This window comes from Misgurnus anguillicaudatus, chromosome 21, assembly GCF_027580225.2.
Source record: "Misgurnus anguillicaudatus chromosome 21, ASM2758022v2, whole genome shotgun sequence".
NCBI lineage: Eukaryota > Metazoa > Chordata > Actinopteri > Cypriniformes > Cobitidae > Misgurnus > Misgurnus anguillicaudatus.
This window is the reverse complement of record NC_073357.2, coordinates 39,884,366-39,903,589: the sequence shown is the minus strand read 5'-3', so window position 1 is coordinate 39,903,589 and position 19,224 is coordinate 39,884,366. Positions and strand designations below refer to the sequence as shown.

Below are 19,224 nucleotides of genomic sequence, written 5' to 3'. Positions count from 1 at the left end.
AAGGTTAAACCCTTGGTTTCAGCCAGACTAATCTTGAGAACGCTACAGACAGAAGGCACGTGAACATGACTGCACGTACGGCTAAAGCTCACAGTGAACAGCATTAGGATAAAAGATAGAACTGATGTCAAATCTAGAACTGATGTCAAATCTAGGTAAATAAAAACATCACCGTATATGTCCCTAATCATGCAAAGGGATTCATTACTGGTGCCTAGTTGTGACTGTTTTATAAAGCGTGGGACCTCAGACCTCAGTTACTAGAGTGTGAGAATATGAAAAATCTGCATTCCCCCAAAATAAAAAAGTCCACCTGCGTACTTACGCATACTACTATTGTTTAACCCACATAAACTTTTTAGGAAAACTAGGCTTTCTGGATCTGTGCTTAATGTGTATCAGATTAGAAATATATCTTTATTATATTAATGTATTTTTAACTTTACTAGAAACGTGTGTTTGGCATTATAGGAGGGGAAGTCTCATATAAGTCTTATATTGGTTGAGAGCAATCATTGTACGTACAACGAGGAAGACGCAGTAATGAGTGTAGAGCGACCACAGTTAGTTTATGCCACTGGTAGTATAACAATGATGTGTTATATTGTCGTGTAAAATAGGCTATGTTATTACTTTAGTGCTGGCCTAATAATGCCTGATAATTAATTTAATATATGCGTATGTAAAACAAGTAAAATGAATGGGTGAGTTTAATTCTTGACTAAATTGCTGAAGAAAACGAAAGAAAGACAGGGGCAGGTCATGGTTCTCGTGATCTGTCAGCTGCTCTATTGTCTTTTACCAATTCTTGTATGGAGTCTACGGTGAATATCCTGCGGGTAATTAAAAATAACCGAATACCCCGTACCATTAAAGCCAACGCATTTTAAAGACGCTTGGGTGAGAGCCGTGTCGTTTTTCCACGCTTGAGAAGAGTGGTATACATTGTTGTCATGTAAACTTCATCAAAAAAGGCAATTTCAACATGAATGTAGACTATTAAAAGAACATGACTAAATAATATCTTCATCAAGCTAGCTTGAATACCGGAATGGCTGTGCAACAATATAATGCCATTAATATACTGTATTAATGCAATAAATGTGTAATAGATGGGTAATAGCGACCAATATACGTGCGCCCCCCAGGACCAAACTGGAACAAAATGTGATGCAAAACAGTGACTTTATTTATTTAATAAGATAGAGAGGCTATTATGAACAGCAACTATGAATTGTCATCATAAAAGACCGTTAGGCATGCAGTGAATTTGCACCAGTTTGCAAGAGGCATGATCTTGGCTCACCACAGAAACTTTACAATGGGAAATTCAATCACGAAAGCCTCTTAAGAAACCTCTTAAATTTGAAAATCTACAAACTGAACTTTTTATTGGGAGAAGCGACTAACCACCTATATTGGCAGCTCCAAGTGAATGATTCCTACACAGATGCTATACTCCTGAGATCTATGGAACAAACCAGGTAGATATTGTCTGTTATGGGTTATGTCAGTGTAGCCAATGCTTGGACGTCTGATCTGTGCCGACGAGCTCTTCATTTTACCCAACATGCTTTCAGGCAGCATTGATGAAATTGAAGATTAATACAATCTAAATCGTACAAATGCGCGCAATGAATATTCGCTGCGCTGTGGTAACGGGAGAGCGCGAGACAGTAACAAGATCTGCAGTTTAAAGTTTAAACATTTCCACAATGACTAAATGACTGGGGATAACCCTGATAAATAAGTTAAAGTTGAAGTACGCGAAGTTTAATCGGTTCAACGCAGATTTATTTCCCTTTAATCCCAGATTATTTTTCAGAGATAAAAGTATCCGTTCACAGCGTATAGGAATCAAAAATCGTTATTTTCATTTACTAAAGAATGGACTACTTTTATTTAGCCTAGGATGAAGACAGACGAAAAAAAAAATGTGTGTAGCTTTTAGTTTAGTGTGTAGTGTTTGTATAAGGTATACACATTCATGATTCTGTAACAAGAATGCCAAATATCTTTGCCCCGTCAGAATGAAGGATACATCGATCGTATCTTGATATTCACCTTCCTCTGAAATAAATGTAAAATGACCATGCAATATGGCATGATTTACATCCACAGAGAGTAATTCTTTTAAAAACGAAGCGTTTTGGCGTGGTTCTGGAAACACCAAGCAAGCCTCCAATGCGGAAACCATTTCTCCCCCACTCATTTTGATTTGGCGCATCAACCTGTTTTAAATTACTAGCCATTACCAATGAATCAATGCTGTGATATTTATAAAAAAAATCTTGCTTAAGAGAAGCCAGAACTAAAGTAATGCGTAAAAATTAATCGTATTTTACTTGTTCGTGTTTTGTTTCGGATCTTAAAATCTGTAATTGGAGAGATTTGGCAAACCTTGCAAAACGAAGAAAAAAGACATAAAAAGCCTAAAAGGTCTGCTTTTAGCGTCATTTATTTAGGACAAAATACAACGTGAAAACTGTTTAGTATGCAGGGTGCGATTTTGGCACTGCCTGAATTTGTATTTTGGTAAAGCCTGTGCCTTTAAAAGTGCATGGATGAGCGTTGTCTGTTACTCTCGAATCAGGATCATGTGACTACTTCTAGACTAACCTATTGGTCAAAGGCACGTGTCTAGGATACCAGAGTGTAACGTCACTGGGGGCTCGTATTAAAAATAAGAACAAAAATCCGGAGTGAAAGTATTTCAGGAGCAGTTAGGAGCCCCACTGCTCTGCCCTCAGAGTAGACACTGAAGCCCCGATATTACGCAAAAAAGAACAGCACCAATCTGGCAAGTTAGTTCATTCACCTTAATTATAGGGCGCACCGTAATTGAATGGCATAACTATGTTTTTCCTTTGTGACCATGGTGCGCAAAGGATGATTACTGTCCCCGAAATACACTGACAGTTTTTTTACTCGACTTCCAAATTTTCCTGAAGTGAACAAAGTGGACGGAGTCGTTCGTGTAGTGTTTGCGTGCGGGAGACCGATAAAGGGTTAAGGAGAAAAAGTGGAAAGTGTGTCTCAGCATGGATGAGAATGAGCAGAGCGCAAGAGACGCGGAACAGCGAGGAGCGGCGGACGAATCCAACAGTGCCATACGACCTCTTTTGCAAGCTCCGGGGAACCTGCAGCTTCCTCACCGAATCACCAACTTCTTCATTGACAACATCTTGCGTCCGGACTTTGGTCGTAAAAAAGAAGCGAACATAACGCGCGATGAGAGCAATCACGGTGCTAGAGCGAATCACAGCCTTACGGGTCCTAGTACGGGACAGGTGGGAAGTACAGTACCAGCAGAGGGAACTTCCACAACAAATACGAGAAGCGAAGGAAAGAAACCACAGATAGCAAGCGATGAGCCATTGAAGCCCCGCGGGGAGAATGTGGATCAGTGCCCGAGTTCAGAATCGGATAGTTCACAGTCCAATTCAAACGGAACTGGTCAGCCTATGCTATGGCCCGCTTGGGTTTACTGCACACGCTACTCGGACAGGCCGTCGTCAGGTAAGCTTTGCTTTAGTTCCTTCCTTATGTCCGATAATCTGTTGTTTAACAGATGAAAACACTAAGATTTACATTGATTGAATTCTAATCACGTATATAGGCTACCAAATTTGTAGCGCCATTGTAATTCTAAAACTACCCCAGCAGTATATAGGCTAACAACTAAATCTGTAAAGATAAATGATTCGGAAAAAATAACAAATATAAAAATTAAAAACTATATCGGATTATTTAAACGGTCTCAAGGTTTTAATACATTTATTCATATTTAAAAAATAAGGTAGGATTACAATGGAACAAATCGACAAAGGTCCAAAAACCGACTAAAACATCATCATTCATACTGCTCCGAAAAGCATAAAAGTTCTTGTAATAAAATGTAAGTAAATACTTCAACAAGAACTGTTTCACATTAGTTATATATACATGTGTAACCTATTTAATGACTATTTAATACCATTCGCATTTGGGTAATAAAGTAATTTTTGTTGTTGTTTTGAGTGGGAATACATTAAGTTGTAAATGAGCCTATTTCAGCAAAGAAAATATTTTTACAGAAACAATTTGAATGGTAAATGATTAAAACCTTCAGTATTCAGTCTTTGTTGAGATTTCATTATCATATTTTTGACAATAGAGCAGGCCTCGCATATACGATATTCTGAGAACGAGTGTTTTTGTACTGTAAAGTACATTTAATAGTTTTGGTGTTTAACTAAAACTGCATTGCTTCATACGCCAAAAGAACCATTTCATAACAGCATAGAACGTTGTGTGCATATCCAGAATGTAATGGGAAAACAAAACTGAAAATGAGTATAGTTAATCGAAGAGAAGTGTCTTAAAATTATTTTAAAATCTTTGAATGTAAGCTTTCGAAAATATTTAGATCTACCGTTTTGGCAAAAAATTCATCACGCTTTAGTAATAGACTGCTGAAAAGAAATCGTTTTGGTAATAATATAATCCAGCTAAATTCCGTGTTGAAATGTGCTTCATATCGTCATCGTTTTATTGCGTTGTTATAAGCATGCTGACCTCATGTAGCCTAAATCTAAATGTTCATTAAAGAATTGCGCAATGATCAGACCATATCTGTATTTCTATACTTTTACCATGCTAAAGCTAATTGTCTTGTGTATATATTGGTTTAGAGTACTCTCTAAACTAGAACTACAGAGCATTAAAGAGATATGACATCGAACGGGTTAATAGCGTGTATGGTCGTTATTGAACTATACCCATCCCATTTCGAGGCTTATAAGGTTTTTTTTTTCTTTCTAGAAATGTCCACATTGTAACTAGCCATGAATCCCTCATCAATATTCTGCTTCATTCCGCATTACCTATTAATGTAGCCACAACTGTGTGTAAGAGAGCGCAAGGCAAACGTTTGCTCACACCCAAAATGTGACGCAAAATAATAAATAAATAAATAAAGCACAGATTCATAAATTACAACATTTCGTGAAACATGTTTACAGCCTCCCACTCTCCAGACCCTGCATGAACATAAACTGAGAGTACCCCGTGCTTTGTTGTACAATTTGTGTCTAGTTCTCAAACTACCTTTTCTGTGTTTTATTTGATTCACACAAACAGGTCCCAGGTCTCGTAAACCAAAGAAAAAAGAAACAAGTAAAGAGGACAAACGACCACGCACGGCCTTTACGGCGGAGCAGCTTCAGAGACTCAAGACCGAGTTCCAAACCAACCGCTACCTGACCGAGCAGCGACGGCAGAGTCTGGCGCAGGAACTCGGCCTCAACGAATCCCAGATCAAAATCTGGTTTCAGAACAAGCGGGCAAAAATCAAAAAGGCCAGCGGCATCAAGAACGGGCTAGCATTACACCTGATGGCACAAGGACTATACAACCACAGCACCACGTCAAAGGAAGACAAATCAGACAGTGACTGAGACAGAAAATGCTGGGAGGGGTGAAGGGGATAGAGGACTTGGGTGATGGGTTAGGTTATATTTACAATGCAATAATTCTAAAGAATAAAGGGCCAGTGAATAAATATACCAGCATTCATAAAGTGAAACAGATGGTAAATCGAAATACATTTATTGAATACAAAATTTTCTATGAAATAATGGTCAAATTATTTCAAAAATAGGCTATATAGGGGCCGTGTTTGCACTTGGCAGAGTGGCTCTCTTGAGAAACAAACGTTTCTATTGTGTTTCGTTTTCAGGCTCTCACTAGAACCGAGCGTTTTCCACTATCAGCGCATCGAACGTTTATATATTAGTTATGTGTAAAATTGCGAAAAACCTTGCTTAAGTCCAAAGAGTCTTTACTGCTGCATCCAGGCAACTGTGATTATAAAATGCATTTTAGTCGGTTTATTTCTATATTTGTCATTGTTGATTTGATGTTTGATAGAAAATGAACGCAGCAATCATCAGATCTCAGCATAATATGATTTTTTCTAAAAATTATTGTAAATATGTTTACAGTCTTTGCCTGGCCAATTTAAACGAAGTTTAAAAAATCGCGATGGACTGTACAGATCGCAAGAACTTAATCTACTGTGCATTACATTGTAGGTTGTCTGGCTGAACTGCCATGTAACTAGCCTAACATAACAATAACATTGGACTAACTTTAATAGCCTGGTCAGCATTTAAACTAGGTGCGCAAAATAAATAAGCAAACGTACCGAAGCGTCTTAAATCGCATTCATAGTTTTTATAAAAGAGCAATATAGTCATCTTTTGTAGCAAAGTATGTTTTAATCATTATAATGCTGCCTATAAACGTGTAGCTCACCGACAATGATTTACGCTTATGCGCACTCTTGACAAAAGCCAGGGTTAAGCGCCACAACACATCACACAGAAATACACAATATACATATATATATACAGCTATAAATATATATATAAACCACAACTATCGAATCAAAAATAAGCAAACCAGCCGTTTACTGTATAACAGATGTTAAAATGCCGTTTTATTGTTGACTTTATGTATTTATATAGATTCTATTAAGGAAAAAAACTTTATCCAATGACCGGTGTTGCTTTTTATGTGAGAGTAGATTTTTAAGGTGTTTAAATTGCTTATTTATACTGCAATAACTTCTTTATGTGAATGAAGCGTTATCGGGGCCTTTGCATGAAAGCTGCAAATTATCATATTAGGACATATTCACGCGTATTTAGAAAAGCTTAAGGTATGATCGAGATTTATGTTGCAGACTGTGTCCATATGCCAAATTGTGGAAGTTTTACTTTTTTAATTTTTTTGTTTTTATCTAAAAAGAGTGTGTGACAATTATGCCACCAAACTTAACACACCTTGCCTTACAAGTTCAAGTGCGAACTTAATAACATAGAACTGTGCCGAATCAGAGAAACAGTGTTAAAATCAATTGCATTCAAGCATATCTATAAATATGGCCTTCTATCTGATATACGACGTAATGAATTTACCAGCCGAGATCTATCTATAAAAGCTATTTGAAAGCTGAAATGACAAAAACTGAAAAGTATAATATAATGGTATTTTTATTTTGGGTTTACAGGTACTGTTTGTAACGTGTAAATAATTTGTATTACGTACGTATTAATTGTGTAATTAACTGCCTCCTGAAATCTTGATAAGAATTAAATAAACAATATGAATGAAACTTTCAATGTCTCAATAGCCTAATTTTTGATATAAGGTATAAAAACTTGCCTATCTTGCGCTACAGCCTTATCTGAACTTGCCACCCTCCCATCAAATGGGAGCTGAGCCCAGAGGACATGACGTCAGAGCGTTGGCACACAAAGCTTTACCAAATCAGGAGTGGGTCGGTAATGCGTCCTCAGCAGCAAGGCAATTGAAAAGCATTGCAAATACAGGTTTATATAATAAACGACAACCAACACATGGTCGTTTGGGTGTAGTTTCATTTGTTCTATTTCGGAATCCCTTTTATCATTTGGTTGTTAAGAGCTCAACCCCAATTTGTCTAATACGATATTATCACAGTTTTTAAACACCAAATAGGCAATTTACGAGTAACCAACTAAAACTCATTTCGGTTCCATTTTTTAAACAGCTAAGTATTGAATTTTTTTATATCCACATTTTAATTAACATTTACAGATGTGACACATAATAGTGTGTGCTCTCTAGAACTCACATTTATTTCCCGTCTGTGAAAAAAACAGGCTTATGTTGATAAAATAGTTGATATATAGCGTAAGTTATCCAGATCTACAGGGCAGGGGTAAGAAAACCACTTTATGTCCAGTAAGGCGGTTAAACCTGGTTTCTGATCGTAAGGATCTTCAGCTGGAATAAACAAATCATCTATCCCAAAATAAAAAATAACAAGCGAATTAAACAGTAGCCTAATTATTACACTCGTAGCAATGTCTTTTTAAATAAGCAAATAATGCCTGTTGCCTCTTTTACATGCTTTTAAAGACAATTACTAGAAGCGAACTATTAATTCGTGTAAAAATATCGTTTTGACAAACATTCGTTTAGCTAAAAAGATCAAAATTACCTAAAAGTTATTTTTACTGTCAATTTAAAATAAGATTAGTGCACTGTACGTTATGCATGATTATTGTTGTTAAAGTTATCTTTTATTTTGTTCAAAAAGCATACTGTTAATTTTAAGGCGGCCAGTAACAAAAAAAATAGTAAAAAACAAAAATATACGTATTTCCCCAAATGACTAGTTTAACATAATAATAATAAAAAGTGTCTGCAAAAGTCAATTAAACTAAGCAAGGTAGACATTATAATCACACCAAACGACAAATGCATCTGTAATTTGCCTTCTGTCCGGGTGTAAGTTAATTATTCACATATATGAAAACTACAAACTCAAATATTCACTAAAATATTGTAGGCCACCTACAATAATACACACAAATTTACACAGACCATTTTACACATAAAATTAAACATACTTTTGTAATTTTGTATACATAAGTTTGTAAAAGTAAGCATTTGTGTCTGTGCTTGTAAAATTTAGGCTTAAGTCTAATAATCTAATTATGAGAAAATGAGAATTAAAGTTTGATTTCACTCTGATTGCACTTTAATTTCAATCTTTTACATTATATCAAGGTTATATTTTCACAAATTGTTTAAACATTATGTAAGTTGAGTTCATGTAGAAAGCTGTAAATCATAAAAAACATGACTTTAGCTCGTTTTATGGGTATGGTCACATTTTGTCTGTCTCTACATAGTGAACACATACTCCGCTGCCTGCAACATGTAAATCTGTTTAATGTTTGCTGAGGGGCTGTCAGAGACCTCAACAAGCCAACAGGACTCAAACTAAACTACATCTTATTGAATACATAACAGATTCAACAGACATGTTTCCTTTCTCAGTATCAATTTGTTGAGTCACTCAAACCTTATCGCGACTTCCATGAAAATATGGTCTTAAAAATATCATCTGGTCAAGGTATACCTGTTCTCTGGGGGGATGTGAAAAGGACCCAGACAACTGGAATTTCCCATGCACTGACCTGCTCAATGACAATGCCTCATCTACATTTCTTTTCTAGCACCCCTTGTATGAGGAAGTGATGCCCAATGGTTGAGGGGAGAGGTCCCTGACTGACTTTCTATAGAGCAAAAGTATGTGTTTGTGTGCGAGCAAGTAATGAGAGAGACAGACAGAGAAAGAGGGAGAAAGAAAGAAACGGAGGGAGAGAAAAAAGAAACCCCAAATGAAGGTCAAAACCTCCTGTCATGGCTGCAGGTGGCTCATTTCCTCTGCAAGAAACAGTTCCCAATCCGTCCCACTTCCCCTTCAGCACTTACTTTCTCTAACTTACACCCACATTTAACTTTTTGTATTCACACACACACAAAATGTTAAATCTCAGAAAGTACTTCAAGTGTAAACTTTTTAATATAACATAACTTGCGTTCAACAGAATGGTCCACAACAAGCATGTTACTTATCTGTAAATCTGTGTCATTGCAATCATTAAAATGATCCACAACGCGCTTTTGTTAAATGCATAATTCAGTTTCCTTAAATCCTTAATGAACACTTGGTTTTCCCTCAGAATACTTTAGATACGCTTAAAATAATACTAACAACTTCGAATTTGTCAAACTTTGAAACCAGTCAAACAGGAGAAAAGCCTAAGGTGAAGGGAAAGTACGAAAATATGTCTGCTTCCAATACAAAAGATCTACACACCCTCAATCCCCCAACCCCAAACACTCCCACTGTGCTTTTCTGCCCTGGGTTCTCCAAACGCTTCCTATGGACCAGTGAGGAATGCGCCTGCGAGGTTCGGAAATGTCGTTAAAAGAGTGAGGGATGCAAATGGAGGACAATGGTGATGACATCAGGCCGATTTCACACCAGGTCCTAGGATGGCCAGACCAAGCCAGGATCTTTACTACGCCCGGCAGATCAAAAAGACTGCTGCACATACACAGACCAGTCCTGCAAAGAAACGAAAGGGACGGTGGAGAATGCTAATCCGCAGGACAAATATATTTTAATCTTGTTAGAATACAAGTTAATGCTGCAGCTGGATGATAGGAATAAGTTGAAGACATTGCATATCTTACCTCAACATTCGTGCATCTGCGTTGCATACAGATGTGCACACATAATGACTGCTTTAGTCTGCAAACTTTCAACAAGAACTAGACCATTTATTCAAGTTACCTTATCAAAACATAAGATGGAACAGATCACAAAGATTTTCTTAACATACTCATTCACACCTTACAGTAAGACAACTTTCAGGCAGAAACACGCACATACATTGCATGGGATGGTTTTTCATTTTGGAGAAAGCTCTATTGGTGGTGTCAGTGACCTCTACTGAAACCCCAGCAGGGCTCTGACATGCAAAGGAAATGAGTCTGAGTGAATGAGTGTGTGTCTGTGTCTATCTTCTGAGCACCTTGGTAACTCTTGATCTCTCATGTATGGCACTCTGGCAATGGGCTCCTAAGAAGTCAACTCAGAGGACAAAAGACAGCAGATGCATTGAAACTCCAGTCTCTCGCTTCTTGCTCTGTCTCTCCCTTAAGTCTTGCATACCACCACAACCACATGGGTCACTCGACTCACTCCAATTTAAAAAAGCTCATTAAAGAAATCTAATGAGAGTGCATCTTGAAGGTTAGTGACTGGCATATGTTAAAATTATATTGTTTGTAGCATGTTGTGGCCTGCAATGCACTGTGAAATGTGAAGCTCTGTTTAGCATATAATGTGTATATAAAACATAATTTGGGATTCATAAAGCAACATTGCTGAATATACAAGTACTCAAGGTTAAGTTTCTTTTTTAAGAAAAACATGATGATTAACAACAACAAAACCAAATTTCAGCACAATTTCCTAAATGTGCACATAACCACTGACAACAATATGGAAAAAACCTTGAATACAAGAGAGTAAAGACATTGAGGTAGACTTCCCTCACTGCAGGAATCTCAACACAATAAAAACACCTCCACAATGCTACAACGTGATTATCCAGTGTATACCAAAACACTGCCGAAACCCAAAAATAGGTGTTAGTGAGGGCTGAAACGTTCTTTACATTTAAAACTATACTGTGCACCATGTTGAGTACGTAACATGCAAGCCTAATTAAACAGTCACACAAAACAAGTAATGAACCATCCACAAATGCAAAGATTTGTCTTATTGGATAGCTCTTACTGAAAAGAAAGCTTTTGGAAGATTACTTTATGAAGATCCACAATTAGCAAATCTATTATAAAATAAATAAGCTCAAAAGGCATCGCTGTGGCACCTTTCCTTCGGAGACAAATCACAAGTGGCTGACCTTTCCAGAGTGGTTACTGTCATCTTTTTAATACAGCATAGTGACTTTTGACCTTATACTGTACGACATTTAGAGACATAATTGGCTGCGACTCCCACTAATCACAAGCAGGACAAAATATCCATTTAAAACACTCATTTCAGCTTAAAGGTCTTCAAATATCTATCGAATGATAAGTTTATGCGACATCCTACTTTATATGAAAATACTTGGTGATACATATGAAAACTACTGTAGGTTTCACTCTATCACAAAATCTGCATAAGTAAATAAATAGACACAAAATACTGATTTAAAAACATTTATACCGCAAAGCGGTAATGCATACCCATGGAACATTTTTCAACCAATCAGACTACAGCATTCAACAGACCCGTGGTAAAACTGAAAAATAATGCAGACCAGCCGTGTAACGCCTTTTTATATTTAATTTATTTGTAATTATACCACGGGGCTGTTGAATGCTTTATTCTGATTAGATTTTTTGATAATCGCACACTTGAGCTGTCAAATGTCTTAAAATAACCATCAGAGCAATGTCTGTGGTAAGCGTGGTATGTAAGGAATAGTTGATGACGGGTCATTGAATTATAAGAAAATAATGCACACCCAAGGTGCAATGCGGCACGACGCAAAGCGGAGTTATTAGTGTGTCAATTATTCCTCTTATACCACGGTTACCACAAACATTGCTCTGATGCCAATTTTAAAGCATTTGACAAGTTAGGTGTGCAGTTATCAGAAATTAAGGCATACCCACGGAACATTTCTCAGCCAATCAGAATACAGCATTCAACAGACCCGTGGTATAAAAGTGGAATAATTGACTCCGGTCCTTTAAATTATGTAAGGAATAATTGACGACGGGCCATTGAATTATAAGAAAATAATGCACACCCAAGGTGCAATGCGGCACGACGCAAAGCGGAGTGTGCATTATTTTCAAATAATTCAAAGATCGGAGTCAATTATTCCTCTTATACCACGGTTACCAGAAACATTGCTCTGATGCAAATTTTTAAGACATTTGACAAGTTAGGTGTGCAGTTATCAGAAATTAAGGCATACCCACGGAACATTTCTCAGCCAATCAGAATACAGCATTCAACAGACCCGTGGTATAAAAGTGGAATAATTGACTCCGGTCCTTTGAATTATGTAAGGAATAATTGACGACGGGCCATTGAATTATAAGAAAATAATGCACACCCAAGGTGCAATGCGGCACGACGCAAAGCGGTAATGCATACCCATGGAACATTTCGCAACCAATCAGACTACAGCATTCAACAGACCCGTGGTAAAACTGAAAAATAATGCAGACCAGCCGTGTAACGGCTTCGCATCATGCTGCATTACCACCTTGGGTATGCATTATTTTCAAATAATTCAACCACCCATCATCAATTATTACTGGTGTATTAAACTGCACCAGCCAAGATCACTCACAGTACCCAGATGAAGCTGTGTTATCAGTTTCAGTATCAGTTCTCATTTGTGAATAACATACCTCAAAGTTGCAATTGACCAATTAGAATCAAGTAAATGTATACTGGTAAATAAAGATAAACTGCCAGTAGCATCAAGTCAATATTAAGTATCTGTAACATTTACAATGAGTGTAGGTGGGACGTTAAATTCATTGTGGTGATGGTAAAATAGACAGGATAAAAGAGAACACGGTTTCACCAAAAGTGAAAAAGAGAGAAATGCAATACTTTCATATTACTACCTTATCTCAGAAGTCACACAATCTCTGTTCCTCTTCGCTATCCTGCGATAAAAACACAGATAAAATCATAAAAAGGGCATCAGTGAAACATTAATTTAAAATACAAAAAAATTGCAGGCTTCAAACTCAGACACTTTCTGAAAGTATAGCATTTAAGTATACACAGCATAATTGTGCCACCGACATGCAATGATCTATTCATTTGAACTGCCGAGCTCCATTTTAACATCAACTCGAGCTGGAAAATAGGGAAGGTCACATGCTGTCCACCGAATAACCTTGACATATTATCCTAACATGCTCACATACGCAAATACATCCAACCTTATAGAGGTTAAGACAAAGTGTCTGGTCCATTATAGTAAAGTCAGGAAGAATTATTTTACATCATTCATGGACCTGTCCTGTCACACTCTTGTGTGCTGGCAAAGCCAAACACAGGATAGGCAAACTAACTGGGTCATTGTTCATTTAGACTGTTTCTTGGTAACAATTTAATCAGCCGTTTAAATGGGTTAGCTTAGCCATGGCAAATGAGCTCATTTTGGACTAAGAAACTGCAAACAAATTGTCAAACAGCCTAATCATCTTTATAGAAAAGAAAAACTTTGGAACTGATGATACAGCAAGGCAGGAGAAAATGTAGCAAAAATTTAATGACTCAGCTCTCACCGGCAAAACAGACACCAACCACATGGATCACGCAAGCTTATAAAGGCTTTTCTTACCAATTTTTCTGTTTAATAAATTTGCCGTTAAACCAGTCAAGATTTTAATGGTTCGAATTTAAAATGCATTTGTTAAATCAAAACCATAAAATCTCAAACTCAGCCAAATAATAACACCTGAGAGAATGCACTCACTATGTTTTACAACCGCCATCCAGATTGCCCACTCAATTATACACCAGCAAAAATAAAACCCCTGACAACATCCATTCATCAGAAATGACATACATATGACAGTGTTCATTAAAACATCCATGACGTTCTGACTGGCATGAAATGTATTTACTAAAGGATCCCCTGTTTGAGGCCAAATGACTCCTCTTGCATTCTTCATGGTTACGTGCAGAGGAAAATAAAGCGAGAGAGGGTGTCTACGTGTGAGGTTAGACATAATCGAGAGACAACATCATCTTCATGTTTCAGTTTCACACCAACCTGAACTGCATTAAGACTTTAAAGCACATGGCATTCAGACTGCGAAAAACACAAACGTCTAATTTATTTTACTGCAAAACTGACAAAACACAGAAGAGGGAGAGCGGGGGGTTATTGGCGAAATGAAGGGGTGGGTGAAGAATCGGTGTTCACTTGGTAGCTCACTTCAGCTGCCATTTTCTTGGCTCTGAGTGGCTGGTTAGAGGGCGGGGCAGGAGCAGCCACACAGAGTACACCATAACAACCCCCACCACAGTGTCTTCACCTCCGTAAATGCATTCTCTTAGGGCTGATCCAGGGTCAGATTTATTCACTCTAGCCAGTATCATAAGTGACAGAACACTCGAGCATTACAGATTCGAGGTCTGTTGGGGTACACCGCTGAATGACACTGGAGGGAACCGGCAGAGCCGCAATAGAAGTGCGGGCACCCACCCACACAGGAACAACAACAGCGGCACTTCCTGCTGTTTCAGTGAGGAAACTATGCCTACAGCCATTCATAATGAAAGGAAAAATACAGCATTCACATGAGCATTTCAGAAATATTTGGAAATCGTAATATTCCTGTGACCAAATATTTCACTGGTCATCATGTTTTGTGTGCCTAACTCCCAAAAGGCATCATCATCATATTTTACCAGAGACATTGACTCAGCATAATATAAGAAAGTAAGGACAATCGTGTAGTTTTAAGATTCAGTACCGTCCACCTTATTTTTAACAAGTTTTTTATGGTTAGGAACAATTTTTTTTTCAAATTTGAAAATATCATGTAGAAGTATTTACTGTACGTTAAAACATTTCAGCTATAACATGTAAAATATCTAAATAGAATTTACATTTAAAACTTTATCCTATACATTAAATCCTGCTTGTGTTTCAGGAAAAAGCAAATAAGTTTAAGGCAACATAAAAACTAGAGCAGAATCATCAATTTGGTTAATAAAAATAAAATACTTACGGAAATGTTGAGTCTCTGGGGAAAAGGGTAAAACTTTTCTCACTCGTGATGTGTCAAAAAAAAAACTCACTGGGAATGCTTCCACTTTAAAAAAAAAAAACACTGCTAAAAATTATTTTTGCAACTTAAAACCAGTGTAATTCTTGACCTCAAATATGAAAAGAAAGAGTAGAAACACCATATCACCATATCAACAACACAAACATGCCACATTATCCATTTGTTACACCGGCAGTGTCTAGACAGGTCAAGGTGCATGATGTTTCTTCCCAAATGCCCTGTTTCAATATTACCAACCCCTTCACATCATTTTCTTAGGAAGGAGGGGTCAGCAGTGGCCAAGTGCAGGCTAATCAGGGCAAAGGGTAGTGTGACCCCCAGTGTCTCCACTTGGCTAATCAAAGCCCCCACTGCTGGGTGTCAGGCTCTGGGCTACAGAGGGCAATGGGGACAAAGATGATTTCGGGGGGTTAGTTGTGTCCACTGTCTTTTGTTTCCATTCAGACAGAGAGACAAGCTGATGACCTTAGGACAGACTTCCTTCACCAAGGACGCCCTGGATTTCCGAAGAAAAGTACAGATGGACGGACAGACAGACAGAGAGACTGAAAAACAGACAGACACACTTAAATATAAACACGCAGACACACACAATGCTGCTTTCACACCCCTACACCATCTGGGGCCTTCATATCCCAAAAGGGCTGAGGAGGGAGACCAGGGTTTAGCACACCTCCTCTTTTTCTCCCTCCCTCTTTCTTTCCATCTTCTCTTCTTCATTACTCGGGGCCTGTTTAAACAGACAGCCAGGACAGACACGGCAAACATGCTGAAAAGCTCCACAAAATCCTCATGCAAATCACAAGCCAATCTTTGTAGAGAAAGACAGAGGCATTTTAGGTTTGGGTGGAAATAATTAACTTCCTTTTCTAAGCTATTCCTAGCAGGAAGGGCTCATACAGATGAGTCTGCAAGGCCTGAGCTGTGTGGAGGGTACAGCCCTAGTTTACTATGCTAAAACTGGTTTATTTACTTACCATATCACATGGAGAAAGATTGCTATTATAACTCGGGGAAGAGCGGAGGTGAATTATCCCTTAAAACTCAAATCTATTACCAGTGCACAAAATTGTGTGATTACTTTTACTAGACTGCATTCTTTTTCACGTGGCTAATGCGGCTTAAATAAATGAGCAAATCATTTAAAGAGTCACAGTCACCGAGTTTGAACTTGAAAAAGCAAAACAGGTGTCTATTACAGCATTTGCTGAAAAAATAAAAAAATATTTTTCTCCTTAAAAGTATATAAATCTACATTCACATGAGACTTCAGTAATAAGGTAGCCAAATAAAAGCTGATTTATTTTTACATATAGAAGGTGGCAAAATATAGTGACCACAAAGTTTAGATAACATGTCCAGTCAATTATTTCTCACTTTCAGTAACTCTTATATTATTTAGAAATTTCCTCACTAGATAAAGTAATCCTGTCTGACTCAAAATGAAGCATTTTAGCTGTAATTTAATTTCTGCCAACATACAGTACAGTACATAATGTGTTGGGAGAAATTACATTTCTGTACATCTCAGTATATACATTATATACTGAGATCACTTTTAATAAGTACTGGATCTGCAGGATTAGATTAAGTTGTAAGTTTAATAAAACTATTTTTTTGCTAAAATTATAATAGCAATAAAAATTATTGCACAGACCTGTAATTATTTTAATTTGTTAATATTTAATTTGGTTATCATATAACAATGCAAAATAAGAAATGACTACAGCGCACAACTAGCACTACTATTTTTTACCCATGCTTGTATTTTTAAACTATAAAAATCCCTTATATAAACACTGAAAATATTTTAGTTTAGTATAGTCATAGTAGGTGACTATGAAGTTCACCTGACTGAACGTTGCCGTCATTTTTTCCTAACATGTCAAAAAACTGTCAAGTTACATTACATCTTTTGAAGTTTAAAGAAATTCAGTTTGATGGACATGCACACAGCTGGAAGGCCACAGACAGTGTGTTATTTTCTTACTGCCTATTTGCCTACTGCACCCAGTTAATGAAAGTTTGCGGCTGTATCTTTATTAAACCGGCAATGAAGATGGAGAAACGAGAAATGCAGAAAAAACTCCATACAACTACAAACTTTCCCAGATCTTAAAAATAATGTAGAAACTGAAGCATAAGTTTCACATTACATATTTCCTAAGCACAATTCATCCTTTTTCAGGCTTTAAAATTCTCTTTAAAATGTTCAGTTTAAGAGAAGTATTCTCAGTGGCTACACAAATTGCATAATTTCAATGGTGACCTCCACCATATCTAGCTGCATAAGTCTCGAAAACTTAAATCACAATACTTACGCACACTCTTCAGACACACAAAAAGTACAGACAGATCAAAAAAGCTGAACTAAATATTTTGTAGCACCAACTAAATGATTCATGTTAATGAAATAAGTTTCTTTAAACAAAAAGTAACAGTAAAAATAATATTGAAAACCTTCTGCGTTTTTTATGAAATCAATAAAATAGACCAAAAGAAACAGTCAAACACATCCCTGTGTGTCATTAGTTTAAAATTAAGCCATAACGTCTGACGAATGACTGAACTACTAAAACCTCAAAAATCTATATAAACAAACTATACTGCTGAACAAGTTAGAATACAGCAAAAAACAACTCAAATATAAACACTAGTGATTTCAAGACATGTAGTTTTCTTTTGTAGTAATAAAATGCTGTGATGTATTATTCTTTATTAGCTCAACCTTTAACAATTTAAGCTATGATCTGTTCTGGCTTTACTCTTCAGAGAGATTGTAAAAGTGAATATATTTTTCTCGCATTGATTTTTTTGCAACAGTATTTACCCTGTGGCATTTCATTATTTCGGGATATTAAAAAACATACACAGCACTCGGAATCCCCAAAAAGCATGTCAGAAATGCTGAAATAATACATTTCAAAATGAAATGTTGAGAGGATATTGATGCATGGGTAAATGTATGAGTACAGCTTATTAGGCAGTTATAATATACACATATATGACCTTGCTGAATTCTATAAAAAAATAACGCATTGGGAGAAAAATTTCCATTATAAATGTATATTATTTTGAGCTATGACATAACTGCAGCACTGTAGCACACTAATGCCAAACAAACACACGCTGAAAGTATTGAAAATGTTCCATGAACTTCAGTTATACTATAATCTTTTATTTTCACTTTATACTTTCTACAAAAAATTAAGGATTTAAGCACAGCTCCATTTCAAGCGACCATTCGTGTTTAACAGAAAAATCGGATCAGACTTTCAGCAGAGAACATCTAACATATTACACTCTCATTTAAATAACATTGGCAGCCAAAATGAATTTCAAGTGTTCTCTCTCGCCCACGCTCCACCGCTACATGGACTTCTATCTTGAACGTTGTTTTTAATAGCTCAGAACTTCCTGCACCTGTCTGCCTCAAGACTAATTTTCCATTGAATAGTACGGCCCATGGTACCACGCGGCTGGGCTCAGCTCACTTTACTCTGGCTCGGTTTGCTTTTCCATTGGAGTTTAGTGCTACTTTAGAGTGGGTGGGACTATATTGATATAGTTGCGCCTGCTGTGACATCATCGCAAAAACGTGATACAAACGAAAAGTGTTCTTGATTCTCAACATGTCGATGATTTTTTTTTCCAGGTAAAAGGGAGTTTGGGAACTTGTACAACAAAGCACATATGACAACATCCCATTTTGCTTGACGGCACACGAGGGTGAGCTAATCTTGCATTTAGCAATGATGTTGGTATTGACAATTATGACCAATCAGTGATCTTCAGCATTAAACAAGGAATATAGTTTGTTTTTATTACGTGTATGCGAACATACATGCATGGTCGAACGTGCATGCGCATTGCGAAAAATGCAATACATCTCCTCGGCTAAAAGTAAATGTCCAGATACATTATGGTAATAGGAAACCGAAAAAAAACCCCGATTCATTCAATTTAAACAAAACAACAAGAAAAACT

General features: G+C 37.0%; 1 protein-coding gene and 1 long non-coding RNA gene across 2 annotated transcripts in view; one reads left to right on the top strand and one right to left on the bottom strand.

The window, feature by feature from the left end:
* LOC129446175 (uncharacterized) overlaps positions 1 to 18,234 on the bottom strand; it is a 53,641-nt gene extending 35,407 nt beyond the window's left edge. Inside the window, exons 1-2 of the long non-coding RNA XR_008645109.2 lie at positions 15,178 to 18,234; positions 13,051 to 13,092 (exon numbers count right to left, since the gene is read on the bottom strand). This is a non-coding gene — a long non-coding RNA (uncharacterized lncRNA). The remainder of the gene's footprint in view (positions 1 to 13,050; positions 13,093 to 15,177) is intronic.
* en2a (engrailed homeobox 2a) lies at positions 2,369 to 7,166 on the top strand. The gene is made up of 2 exons (XM_055207110.2): positions 2,369 to 3,519; positions 5,122 to 7,166. The coding sequence occupies exons 1-2, from the start codon at positions 3,042 to 3,044 to the stop codon at positions 5,436 to 5,438; spliced, it is 795 nt and encodes a 264-aa protein (XP_055063085.1). The 5' UTR covers positions 2,369 to 3,041; the 3' UTR covers positions 5,439 to 7,166.
* Positions 18,235 to 19,224: the final 990 nt, after the last annotated feature.